This window comes from Ammospiza nelsoni, chromosome 2 (genome assembly GCF_027579445.1).
Source record: "Ammospiza nelsoni isolate bAmmNel1 chromosome 2, bAmmNel1.pri, whole genome shotgun sequence".
Taxonomy (NCBI): domain Eukaryota; kingdom Metazoa; phylum Chordata; class Aves; order Passeriformes; family Passerellidae; genus Ammospiza; species Ammospiza nelsoni.
In genome coordinates, this window is record NC_080634.1 from 9,301,226 (window position 1) to 9,313,502 (window position 12,277).

Genomic DNA, 12,277 nt, shown 5'->3' on the forward strand with positions numbered 1-12,277 from the left:
GACTTGAATCTGATTCTGCCTTTGATGTATGAGATTGGCAGGGGTGCCAGAAGCAGCAGCTTGAATCTATTGTCATTTTACCTACCTTAAATACCTTCTTTTTACATAAAGCCATCTTCCTATGCATTTTGCACCTTCCTTTAGGCTGCCTGTCTGTATTGCAAGGCTGTTTTGTTGGTCTGTAGGGTAGCAGGGAACAATTGACTTGTACTTTGTCATGACAGATTTACAGCACAGGAAGACCACTTGAAAGAATGTTTCAGACTACTTTCAAATAGAATTTTTTGTGTGTTTGATCTGGGGGAGGCAGCATGTACCTTCCTGGGGTCCCAGAGAATGGAACGGAAAGCAGGACAGACTCGTCTGTCTGAACTTTGAAGTTAAACAAGAACAAACTTTAGTCTTTGTTGAAGACCTGCTCCAAACACATTTTGATGTCTACTGTCTGATATTTAAGCATGCTATAATAGGTAGGGAAGAATATATGGGATTCACAAGGCTTGGAACAAGATACAAATTTTTAAATAAAAATTAAGATAGATAGTCATTTGTACTCCTTTTTGTTCAACTTTGTTCAAACTGCAAAGCTGCCTTCTATTGCTGACATTCCATGCCTGACAGCCTCTCCTGCAGTGGAGAGTTGTGATATGGATATTTTGGGATGCTAGACCAGATAGAGGGAAATGAACAAACTCTGTGTTCCTTAACTAAGAAATAAAAGCTCCATTTCACTTGGATATACCATTGGTGGCACTATTAATTACAATTGCCTGGCCTCACCTTGTACTTTGACTGTTGTACTGTTATTCATAATTAGATGGGACACTTTAAAAGCAAAGGCAGTGTCTGGCAGGTTAATATTACATGCCCACCACTTTCAATATAGAAAATGAAAGAAAATGTGTTTTGATGTATGCTGTACTATAGAAGACTAAAATATATGAAATTTGTGATAACACATATACAGAAACCCTGGCTATACAAAAAGAATTCAGTATTTCATTCTTCAGTCTAAATTTGCTTTTCCTATTAATTTGTTTGCTTTCAAATTAATTTTTTATTATTTTGCAACAGAGCAGATTTCATTTATTAAATAGAAATAAACTGGAAACTGAAAGAAAGTTAAAAGAAAATGTCACTCACATTTATATTTGGACTCCCCAAGCATTTCTCTTATGGCTTCATTCTGTCTCATATTTCATACCACATTTCTGTGAAAAGTAAATGAATCACCCCCATATATAAAAATATTTCATAACACAGACAGATGGGTATGGATTTATACATGCAGAAATTTACACACATATACACAACACACATAGGTATATAAAATATGGTCTCAGAATAAGAATATATGTGTGTACAGCTATACTGAATTCTTGGTGGTATGTTGTAGAACCCTTGGGTAAGATTTTATGGATCTGATTTATTGGCTGACTGAGTTGATTCATTATTTGTATATGATTTTTTGCTGCTGGGTGGTCATAATTTACAATTCTGGACCTAGTTAACTCTGTGGGTGCCTAGAGTTTTCTGTATGAGCATCTCCAACTATTGTTTAAAGAAATAAATGAAGTGGACTTGCTTGAATGAGCAATTTACTGATGAGGAGCAAAATACGGTCAGGCAGGCAGGTCATAGAAAATAGCTTTCAAAAAGTCTTTGTAACTCACCACACCATCATATATTTTCTTAGCATATATACAATAATTCATACATCTTACAGGCAGCTGAAGATCATCTGTGAAATGCTGATCACAATCTTTTTCTCTAATGAATTCAGTGCTATTCTTGTATTATCCTACTAGTAAATCCCTGATAGATTTGCTGGTAGCCACAGAACAAGATACTGAAGAGGCATGAAAAGTCAAAAAGTGCCTTGGCTTCATTTTGGTATAAATGAAACATGACACTTACTTCCAGAATCAGACTTTTAGCGTTGGCAGTTAGCAAAGCTGTTCTTTTCCCATGACACAACCATATCTCCTAGAACAGTGAAATAGAACTGTTTTCTGTATTTGTTTACTAGGAAGAAGGGACTTCTCTTGGTATTCAGCATGGTCACAACTCTGCAGGCAGTTTGGGATGTAATGGTACACTCACTGCCTGTGACTTTTGCAAATTATATCATTTGCTGCTATAAAGTCCAGCTGGTGTACTTTGGGACAACAGTAAAAATATGAGAAGAGCCAGAGCACCCAAATCAAAATGCCTTCATTAGCTTTTAAGTATACACAGATTATGAATAGTTGTAATTTGCAAGATTTCATGTACTGTCTCCAAAGGTGACTTGACTATTTACAGCTCTAAATACTGGATATGAACTTAGTAAGACAAATTCAGTAGTGATTCTTTATGTGTTCCTACCAAATTTCACATGCATGTCTTCCAGTGTGTACTTTTTTACTCAAAGCCATTGGTCTGTGGTCCGTAGGTATTTGTGGGATTGCCTGTTGAGAAGAAATACTGCACACTGCCAACATAAATTGTTCATTGCTGGAGTTTTCATTTGCAATGTCATATTAAAATGAAGGGATTGTCCAGTCTTGTTGAGATGTTGGGTACCTAATTTTTTAAAATGCAATGAAGAATTTTGGTAGTTGCCCACCAGGGGAAGTTCACTTCCTTCTGGCCATCTGTGCCTGCTCCAGTTACAGACACGTGTAATTCCACATTCACTGGTGGGACATTTTATTGTGACTGTGTAATTTATCACAATTCCATGTGGAATAACCGTCATTGTAGCTAAAGTTCTAAACCCTTCTCATGTTTTAAGGAAATCAACCAACCTAACAAAAGAAACCCTTTTGCACGTGCATTCAGAATTCCATGTCCTTCAGCATGCATGTCACATCTTAGGAAGTCTGCCTCAACATCCATGAGGGAATGTTTCCTCTGTGTCTCCTTCTTTATCTAAATCTCAAATAACTTGCAAGAAAAGCAGCTTTCAATGACTTTTTAGTTTTTCCTGTTTCTGCTTTAATACTTCTCTCCATCTACACTTTGAAGAGAGTCTCATAGCGATCCCTACTAGAAATTCCTAGGATTGTTCTTGCTTAAGGTTACAATTTGTGCAAGATATGAAGTTGTGTCATATTGTGGTGGATTTGAATGGGATTTTCTTAAGTGATAAAATAACAGAGGAGCACAAATGCTACTGAATGTCACTAGGATTTAGATTTTGAAGACATACACAAAAATCACTGATTTCAGTTTACATGGGTTTGAAATCATCAGATGAGTTGGCAAATTCTTGAGACGTATAAATACATTTCTTTGTTCTATCCAGTGTGGTCAGTATTTATATACATAAAAGGTGTATATTTCTGCATATGTATCTGGATATACAAATACCCCAAAATGCAAGTGAAAGTAATTAAAAAATTGGGGTTTTTTTTTTAGTCCTTTGCATACATGATTTGGAAAATCATTGCTTTCTGTGATTTAGGGACATGTGAAACAGAAATAAATACAGACAGACTATAACTATGTTATAGTTTACATCTTCTTCCCCTGCTCACCAGTTCAGGCAGTCAGCAATCTGAAACTGCCTATCAATTCTTGAAAAATGTGTGTTTGCAGGTCACCTTTATTTTTTCATTCCTCATGCCTCAAATCTCCACTGAAATTTCAGCATTACCAGCTTTCTGAATGATAAAGGACATTTCTCTTGTGCTCTCAAGCAATGAGTGCCAAAGGCAACAGAATGAAATTTGTATGCAACACTGTCTATGCTCCACGTGCGTGTCCATTTATCTCAATAACTGACTGTCATCTTTGTGCCTGTACATCCTACAGTGACAGTCAGAGCCCAACACTGCTCAAGATGTCAAATTTCCAGGGATAGATTTCTAGCTGCAGGCAACTGGAGCTAAATACCTCGTATTGAGAACACTCTCCTCCTTGTCACTGACCACATTAGAGCCTTTCATGTAGCTTCATATGTGGCTTTTATTTATTGTCTACTTCCACCCATGGCTTGAACTGCAGTGGTTTTCAAAAGTGATAGGGCTTGTAAGCATATGTGCACTTCAGAATGTATCTGCTGTAATTAAGGAACTTTCTTTGTGTATCAAAGTAAGCATGGTACATATGCAGCTGCCTGCACAAATTTTGCTGCATTTTGGTGAACTTTGTAACTTGTTCAACCATTTGGTCAATAGAACGGGGGAATAAATCCTTTAAAATATATCAGTTATTTTCATATGCATTTAATGTACATTTTTATATAATATAATAAGATTTTGAATCGCAAAGGTGTGTTTTCTGATTTGGGGGTTATTGGAATTCTTTTATCTCCCAAAAGCTGAATTCAAAGAATTGCTTCTGCTCATCTGCTTATCATCGTTCAAACTTACTTTATTTAAGGTGAAGAACTAAAGAATAAAGAATTTGCTTCACTTCCTTAAGAAATGAAAACCAAAACAACACAAAATTCATGAATAATAATGAGCACAACCAGCAGCAGGATAGTGTGCACATATTTCTTGTCAAGAAAAAGTAATTGCAGCACTTGATGTGAAAATGAGATTTATGTCTTGTGCTAATTTTTAGTCTCCACCTGATTGTATCAGTACATGGGAAGGAATTGTAGTCCTTCTGGCTAACAAGCATTAAACAGGCTGGTGAGCAACCAGCAATACATTACACAGAATGAAGAAAAAAACTAACAAGTCTCCAAATCTCAGAGATTTTAAAATACTAATATAAAACTAAAACACAAGCTGTTTGCATAAGAGAAGGAAATTAGACTAATGGTAATTTTTTCCACTTTTTTTGTGAAATGGAAAACCAGAGATGGCTTGTTGTTTTATCTGGAACAAAATATTTTCTAAGATATTATTATTAAATCGATAATTCATATTGAAGTATTTCTGTTATCCTTGACTTTTCCTAGATCAGAGGAGGAAAGCTCATGATCACGTACACAAGAAAGAACGATGCTGGCAAATACGTTTGTGTTGGAACAAATATGGTTGGAGAACGTGAAAGTGAAGTTGCAGAGCTCACTGTTTTAGGTAAGAATTCCTTTTGGACTCTATTGATGAAAATGTACATCTTTTGTTTTTCCTGGTAAGCCTTTCTCTAAACATTCTGATCCATTTTCCTTTCAGTGCTGAAAAATGTTTTTGTCATGGTTGTGATCTAGTAACTAGAAGGAAGTCACTGGGTCTGCAGCCCACCTTGGACAATTTATTCCTCTTAGAAGATGTTTTTGCGTTTAACTCTCAAACTGAAAATAATTCCAGTGTCCATGACTGGATCAGTATTGTGAAATAAGAACAAAACAAAAATTAACAAGTTTAAGAAGCAGAGGCTTAATTTTTCCTTGTTACTGGAGAGAATCAGAATTACTCTAAATTTCTATTTGGAGTAATTATCCATTTATAGGAACGTGTGCTGAGTGTTGTAAAACTACAACAGATTTGCTTGTTCAAGTGATCCTATTGATCAAAAAAAATCTGTTTTCATTTAAGATAGCTGAGCTTAGCTGAAAATTGCATGTTTTGTTGCAGCATCAGAAGGGACGCTCTAAGTCCACCTGCAGTCTCACTATTCCTTCAGCATAGGAGAATTTACGTACTTTTTCTTCAAAACATGACCCATTTTACTTTAAAGTAGAGGAGGCTTGAGACAACTTGATTGTTTCTGGAAAAAATAAAAAAACTTGCATTTTGGAAATGGATGAGACCATCCAAGCACACTGGTTTCCATCACAATGCTGCTGCAGTACTAGTAGCTTGTTGGTGGTTTTATTTTTGTTAAAATCATGTTTAAGAGCTGTCTTGTCTTTCTTTGGCACTTTTACCTGTCTTCCCTACATTGTTGAGCTAGGACTCAGGCAACTTGAAGACCTGTTCAGAGTTTAGGTGTTTCCTAAATAAAACAGGTTTTATGCCATCTTAAAGTTGTTCAAACTGAATATCCAGGAAGAAAGTAGTGTGTAACCCTTTAGAAGCTGCGGAACTTGTACTAGTATATTTTGGTTTTGTATAAACACTTTTGAAGCACTAGGGGAGGAAGTTTATTGTCAAATAGACTTTCAGAACTTTCAAGCAAAATCTAAACTTGAAAGTAAATTGTAATTACATGAGTAAAGTCCTGGCACCAGGCTCCTATTTAACTGTACCGTGTAATAGCTCATCACTAGTCTGCTGCCAGCCAGGGAGTCATGGGCTGAACTGTTTGATAACTTAGGCTGAAAAATTACTTCTCTTGCTAAAAACCTGTGAGAGAGGTGCATTGCAGGCAGAGCTCTGTCTGGCTTTTTCTTCATCTCTTGTTCCTGTCAGACATAATTAAGATTTTCAGCCTGGGGAAACTAGCAAGGTTTTGTTTTCAAATGAGTCAGTAAAGGTTTGAATTTCTTACCAGCCCGTGTCTAAAAATCTTTAAACACCCTATTCTTTCAACTCAGACTTGGATATGCGTGAAAAAGCGCAAGTAATATGCTGACTTCATATTTTAAATTTTTCTACATTAATCTTCTATTTATGAGGTTTGGTTATTTAGAAGTTGAACTTTTGCTTCTAGGTCTCTGCTTTAGATCAGAGGGAGGATTGCATGCCAGAAACTGTAATATTAGAAAGTTTCAAAGTGGTCCTTGCTAAGCTTTCCTTGTATGTACCAAATAATCATGTGACAAAGACAGATTCTTAAATCAGTGTTGATTTCCCTTATCCGTTTCTGCATTTCAATAAGAGTGTTACAAATGGGCAGACAAAAACTCCTGGAAGTCCATTACTCTTCCTTCAGGAAACTGATCTGGAGAACAATGTGCCTCTTGTGGGCAGCACTCTTGGTCTTACCAGATCAGTCTTTTTTCTCTTGCATATTTAAGTTAAATATTCTTCCCCAAACTATTCCTACTCTGAGATTTAATCTGGATGTTGTTTTCTTACATTCAGGTTTGGTTTTTTTCAGCACCTACAAGAAAAGGGCCAGGGTAGGGGGTTGTCTATATTTGTGTCTTTTTAATTCACAGCTAGATTTATGTCTGTAGATCTCTGGTTTATTTCTCACTTCTTGTATATAAACTCAGGGTAGAACTGACAGCTTAAAGATCAACTTGCTATTTCATTTAACATTATTTCCTACCATTGCCAGCAAAGTTAATTTTTCTACAACACAAGTGTCCAGCTGGTCTGGACATCCTCTAGAACAAAGGAAGATTTCTTTTTAAATAAGGTTTTGTTCAGGTCACATTCCTTTTTGAACCATGAAGTTTTTGTAATATTGAATCTCTGTGTCTGCAAATCCAGAGTAATATTTAGAACTGCTTTTCTCAAACACAAATGTGAGACATGAAGAGTGTGGGATTGTCTCTTATCCTTCTGTCTGGTTTTTTTGTGCCCTTGTGAGAAATTTGTGGTGTATTTTTGGGCATTCACACTTCCTGATGGTGCCAATGGCCTCAGACTGTTGCAGTTCCAGGGGGATGATATTTATATCTTTAGTACATACAAGTCAAAACATGCAACTTCCTTCTCAACTCCCTCAGAGCTTTCACAGGTTTATAGACAAAAAGTTCATCTGCCTTAGGCAAAGGAACCTGCCAAACACTCTCCTGTTAAACCTTCCCAGTTCTTTTATGGACATGCTGTTGTCATCTGGTGCTGCTCTTCTAGATGGGTCATTCCTGGAATATTCCAGAAATTATTAAAACCACTCCTATCCTTGGGAGTGTGCAAACCTCACTGCAGTGCAGCCTGATGTGGAATTATGAAAGCACGAATGGCCCAGCAACCTACAGCTTTGAATCCTGTTACAGAAAAGTGTATCAACACCTTTACTGAAATGCACCGGGTTTACCAAAACAACACAGCCTGCACTGAGGTCACCTTTTTGTTCCAGACAGTCTGAGCATAGGTGTGCAGCAATTAATCTAAACAAAAACTACAGAGAGGGCATTCTGGGGTTTTTTTGCTTGTTTTACTCCATGTGTGCTGGCGGAAGAAAAAGTTGCCTTTCAAACGCAGCATTGGAAATTACTGCATGAAGTGCTTGCTGCTGCTGACTCCTGTGAGCAAACTCACGGAGATCCTGTGCAATCTGGACACAGATCTGCTGGATTAACCCTTGATTTCCTTTCCTTTCCCTTTAGAGAGACCATCTTTTGTGAAGAGACCGAGCAATTTGGCAGTGACTGTGGAGGACAGTGCGGAGTTTAAGTGTGAGGCAAGAGGAGACCCAGTCCCTACAGTGAGATGGAGGAAAGATGACGGAGAGCTGCCCAAAGCAAGGTGCAGTACTTGCTTATACCCTTTTTATAACATCTAGTTTGGTGTGTGATGGGGCCACTCAGTGATTGACAGCTAACATATTTTTGTCTTGAATATAAAAGGCCTGGCTTGATCCAATAAAACATATCTAATTAGCACTGAGCTCCAGGTGAACTTACAAGTTATGTTGAAACTTAAGAACAGCCTGTTTTCAAGTTTTTGTTGTGACAACACCTGACAAATATAACATATAATATATAATATAAATATAAGCTAAATATAATATAAATATAATATAAAAACAATAAGATATAATATAAAATATAATATAAAACAACCAAGTGCAGCCAGTAGTATCAGATGCAGATTAATTCTTCACCTGAAGAGTCTTTTGTGATTACTGAAAATTTTGCAGAATGTATAACAAATAGTAAAAGAGATTACAACATCAAGGAGTATATATTGGAATTGCAATTGATATAAAATGTAGTCTGGCAATGTAGAAAGCCAGACTATACATGTTTTTGTTGCTAGGTTTCCAATGAACTTTTTTGGTGTTGCTGTAATTCAGGCCAAAAAGTAAAACACACTATTAAAAATAAACACATCTTGTGATGGATCGATATAGAGATAGACTAAATACTCATTTATTTACTTTGAAATCCTAATTATCAGTTTAAAAAACTTCCAGAGAGTGGACTGAAAGAAGAAACACTTTAACAGGGTTGGATTTGTAAGTTGGCCACTTTTTAAATACAGCTTCTAGGTAATGTAATCTATAGCTTTAATAAAAACTATCATTTTTAGGAGAAAAATCTACTTACTATAAATAGAAACACATTGACTGCATTATATATAAAAGAGAGAAAAGTGATGAAAGGAAAGAAATTGGTAAAAGACCACATGGTCCTCCACAAAAAAAAAGAAAAAAAAGAATGAATTGTGATTTATCTTGAATTTCAAGCAATTCTAATCTTTTTTGGAACAATATTTTCTTTTCAACCATATTAAAAAGTCTGTCATTCAGATGGAGAATAATAAATATTGTTATAATTACTTGTTAAAATAATTCTAACAATTAAAATGTTCTGCAATAGGGCTTTGCAATTGTGTGCAAATAATATCAAAATAAGGTTTTCAAATACTTGGGTATATTTCGGTTTTAAAACTTTATTTTTCATTATCAAACTATAATTATCTATACTTTTTTTTCCCTTGTGGCAAATACAGAAATAAGAATATTTTTAGACCAAATCCCCCATATTTGTACCCTTGACAGAAATTGTACAAAGTTCTGTTATTCATTGTTAACTACTATGTATGTTAAAGATACGAAATCCGTGATGATCATACTTTGAAAATCAGGAAAGTTATGGCAGGAGACATGGGATCATACACTTGTGTTGCAGAAAATATGGTTGGAAAAGCTGAGGCATCAGCAACTTTAACAGTTCAAGGTAAGAATATTTCTTTTCAAAGAATGAGATTGAATAATGTTGTACTAGAATAAGTTGATTTTTCTTTGTACAACAACTCTAGAGATAAAAATATAGAGAAAATACAAATTTGTCTTGAGTTGTATTCTGAGGAAATGGAAACACTTCACATGTAAGATTTTTTAAGCAGTCTTTACAATGCTGGGATGGAGAACTGAGTATGTTTTGAATTTCCGTTCTTCAAGTTCAAAATCAAGTCACTTGCTATATCTGAAACACAGAAAGAAGAAAGTCAGTGTTACTAAGCTGCATTGTTTTAATTCAAAAAGAAAGAGTTGTGAGTTAAACTATTTGCCAAGTTTTTCCAATTAAATATAGTAGAGAAGTAGTGAATGGTAAATCTGTTTGTGTATCTTTTAATACACTAACCCAGACCACTGGAATTCCTGTTGCTTTTTCATTATTGAAGCGTATCGTAGCACTACTGTTTCTTTGTAAGATAAAAATTCAGTGGAACTCAGTGAACTAATATGTATAAAAATCCTTCACTGCCTTTATATACACAATCCAGATGTTCACTATTCAGATAATCCCTCTCTTCCTTTCCTGGCTAGCAGACAGGCCATGATGTCATCCTGATGCTTTTTTCTGGGCGCTGATGGTCCTTCTGTCCTTTTCTCTGTTCAGTGGGAATTAGTCATTATGGAGTTCTGGGGAAGTATAGGCTTAGAAGTATTTTATTTGGTAACAGGCCTCTAGTTCGACACATTTACTGTAACAGGAAAGGTCTTGCCCTGAACCTGCTCTCTTTTTTTCCATCAGAAACATTTGGTGTCCCTCTGTTAGGAAAGTATTGAATTCTTTCGTTGAAACTCTCATAAAACCAAGAATTTTGAGATGTTTTGTTTTGTTCGTCACCATGATGTTTATACATCAAAACTCATACCTTATGTTTGTAAATTAACCAGCTCTCCTGCTCAGTGTTGGAGAATAAAGGATAAATTTGTGAGCAGTGAGCACAGTTTATTCAAAAAGACTGAATTATTTCTTAAATAATAATTTGTTCTGAAGATCACATCTTAAATCAACTGTTACTACTGTAAAATATTAGCATTAAGAAAATTTGCTTTGATGACTGGTTGAGCAGTTACATTTCTGGAAATAAACTCTTGGTAGTCCTAATCTTTCATATTCCTATTCAAAATAATAGACAAAAACATACTTGAAATCCCATTTAGATTAATGATGCTAATAGATATAAAATGACTTAAGTATATAGATGTTAGAAATTGAATGAGATCTTTTTGATAATAAACTGGTATTTTTAAAGAACAAGATCACAGCCTAAGTCCTGATTCATCAAGATCCCAATTTAAGTGTTTGTATTACACAGTAGATATTTACACTGTGGCAGCTTTGCTCTGAGGATATTGTTATGGGATAATTTGTTTCCCAGTGTGAATGGATTACCTCCTGAGCCATTTGTGTGCACTAATGTCTTCATAGGAGGGATTGATGTGAGAAACTGTAATGTGCAGGGACAATTTGTAGTTGGTAATGAAATAAATTATGATCAAGATCCATTTATTAGTGTATCCAAGAGACCAAGTTTATGGGAGGGAAAAAAATACTCCTCTAGCAAATGGATTTCCAATTCAGATTTTTTCACATTTTTCCTCCTTTTTCTGCCTTCTCCTCTTTTTCCCTCCTCTCCTCTTCCCTTGTTAAAACACATTTGTTTTTTTTCCTAAAGGCTCGGCTTTTTGACTATGCTATATCTAGAAAAGCAGACTGATGTTGTTTCAGTACTAAAATAAGATTTCTCTGACTGTGGACACACAGCTCTATGAATTTTTTTGGTTGATTCATTGCTTTTTTTTTTTGATTTTATGAGGTTTTTTTTCTGGGTGATTCAAGGAATGCAACTGGCAACTCTTTTCTGCACTTTTGGTTATCATCACATGACCTGTTGACTGTAGAGTTTAGTAAATGTGTGTTCTGGTGTGTTCTGCAGTGCCAAAGTGAGTTATTTTTGTTGCCTATTTGTAAACAGAGTACTGCACTGCCAATCACAGCTTCAGACATCACAGCTGCCACTGTGCAGGCATGTTAAATTCAGCAAAGGGCAAGGAGGGGGCTTGGTGTGGGTTTGAGTGGTTCGGGTTATTTGTGAGCTTTGGTTTTGGTTTTTTCCTCTTCAGTATCTCAGCAACAGGCTGTGGTATTCCTGTGCCAGACTCTGTGCCAGAGGAGGAACATGAGAGCTGTCAGTGTGACCCAAGATGTGTGTCCCTGTCAGGAAAGGGACAGTGTCTGTCTGTCAAGTGTGACAGTGATCGCAGGGGTCTTAGGATGAGGGAAGATATGAGGATCTGACTCCATGTTTCAGAAGGCTTGATTTATTATTTTATGATATATGTTAAAACTATACTAAAAGAATAGAAGAAAGGATTTCATTAGAAGGCTAACTTAGAATAGAAAAAGAAGGAATCAAAAAAAGCTTGTGTCTTGGACAGAGAGTCCGAGCCAGCTGACTGTGATTGGCCATTAATTAGAAACAACAACATGAGACCAATCCCAGATGCACCTGTTGCATTCCACAGCAGCAGATAAACATTG

General features: G+C 35.9%; 1 protein-coding gene across 1 annotated transcript in view; it reads left to right on the forward strand.

Moving 5' to 3' along the window:
* ROBO1 (roundabout guidance receptor 1) overlaps positions 1-12,277 on the forward strand; it is a 288,045-nt gene that overhangs the window by 195,916 nt on the left and 79,852 nt on the right. Inside the window, exons 5-7 of the mRNA XM_059466209.1 lie at positions 4,898-5,018; positions 8,105-8,243; positions 9,552-9,679. Of these exons, the coding sequence (XP_059322192.1) occupies positions 4,898-5,018; positions 8,105-8,243; positions 9,552-9,679 (388 nt within the window). The remainder of the gene's footprint in view (positions 1-4,897; positions 5,019-8,104; positions 8,244-9,551; positions 9,680-12,277) is intronic.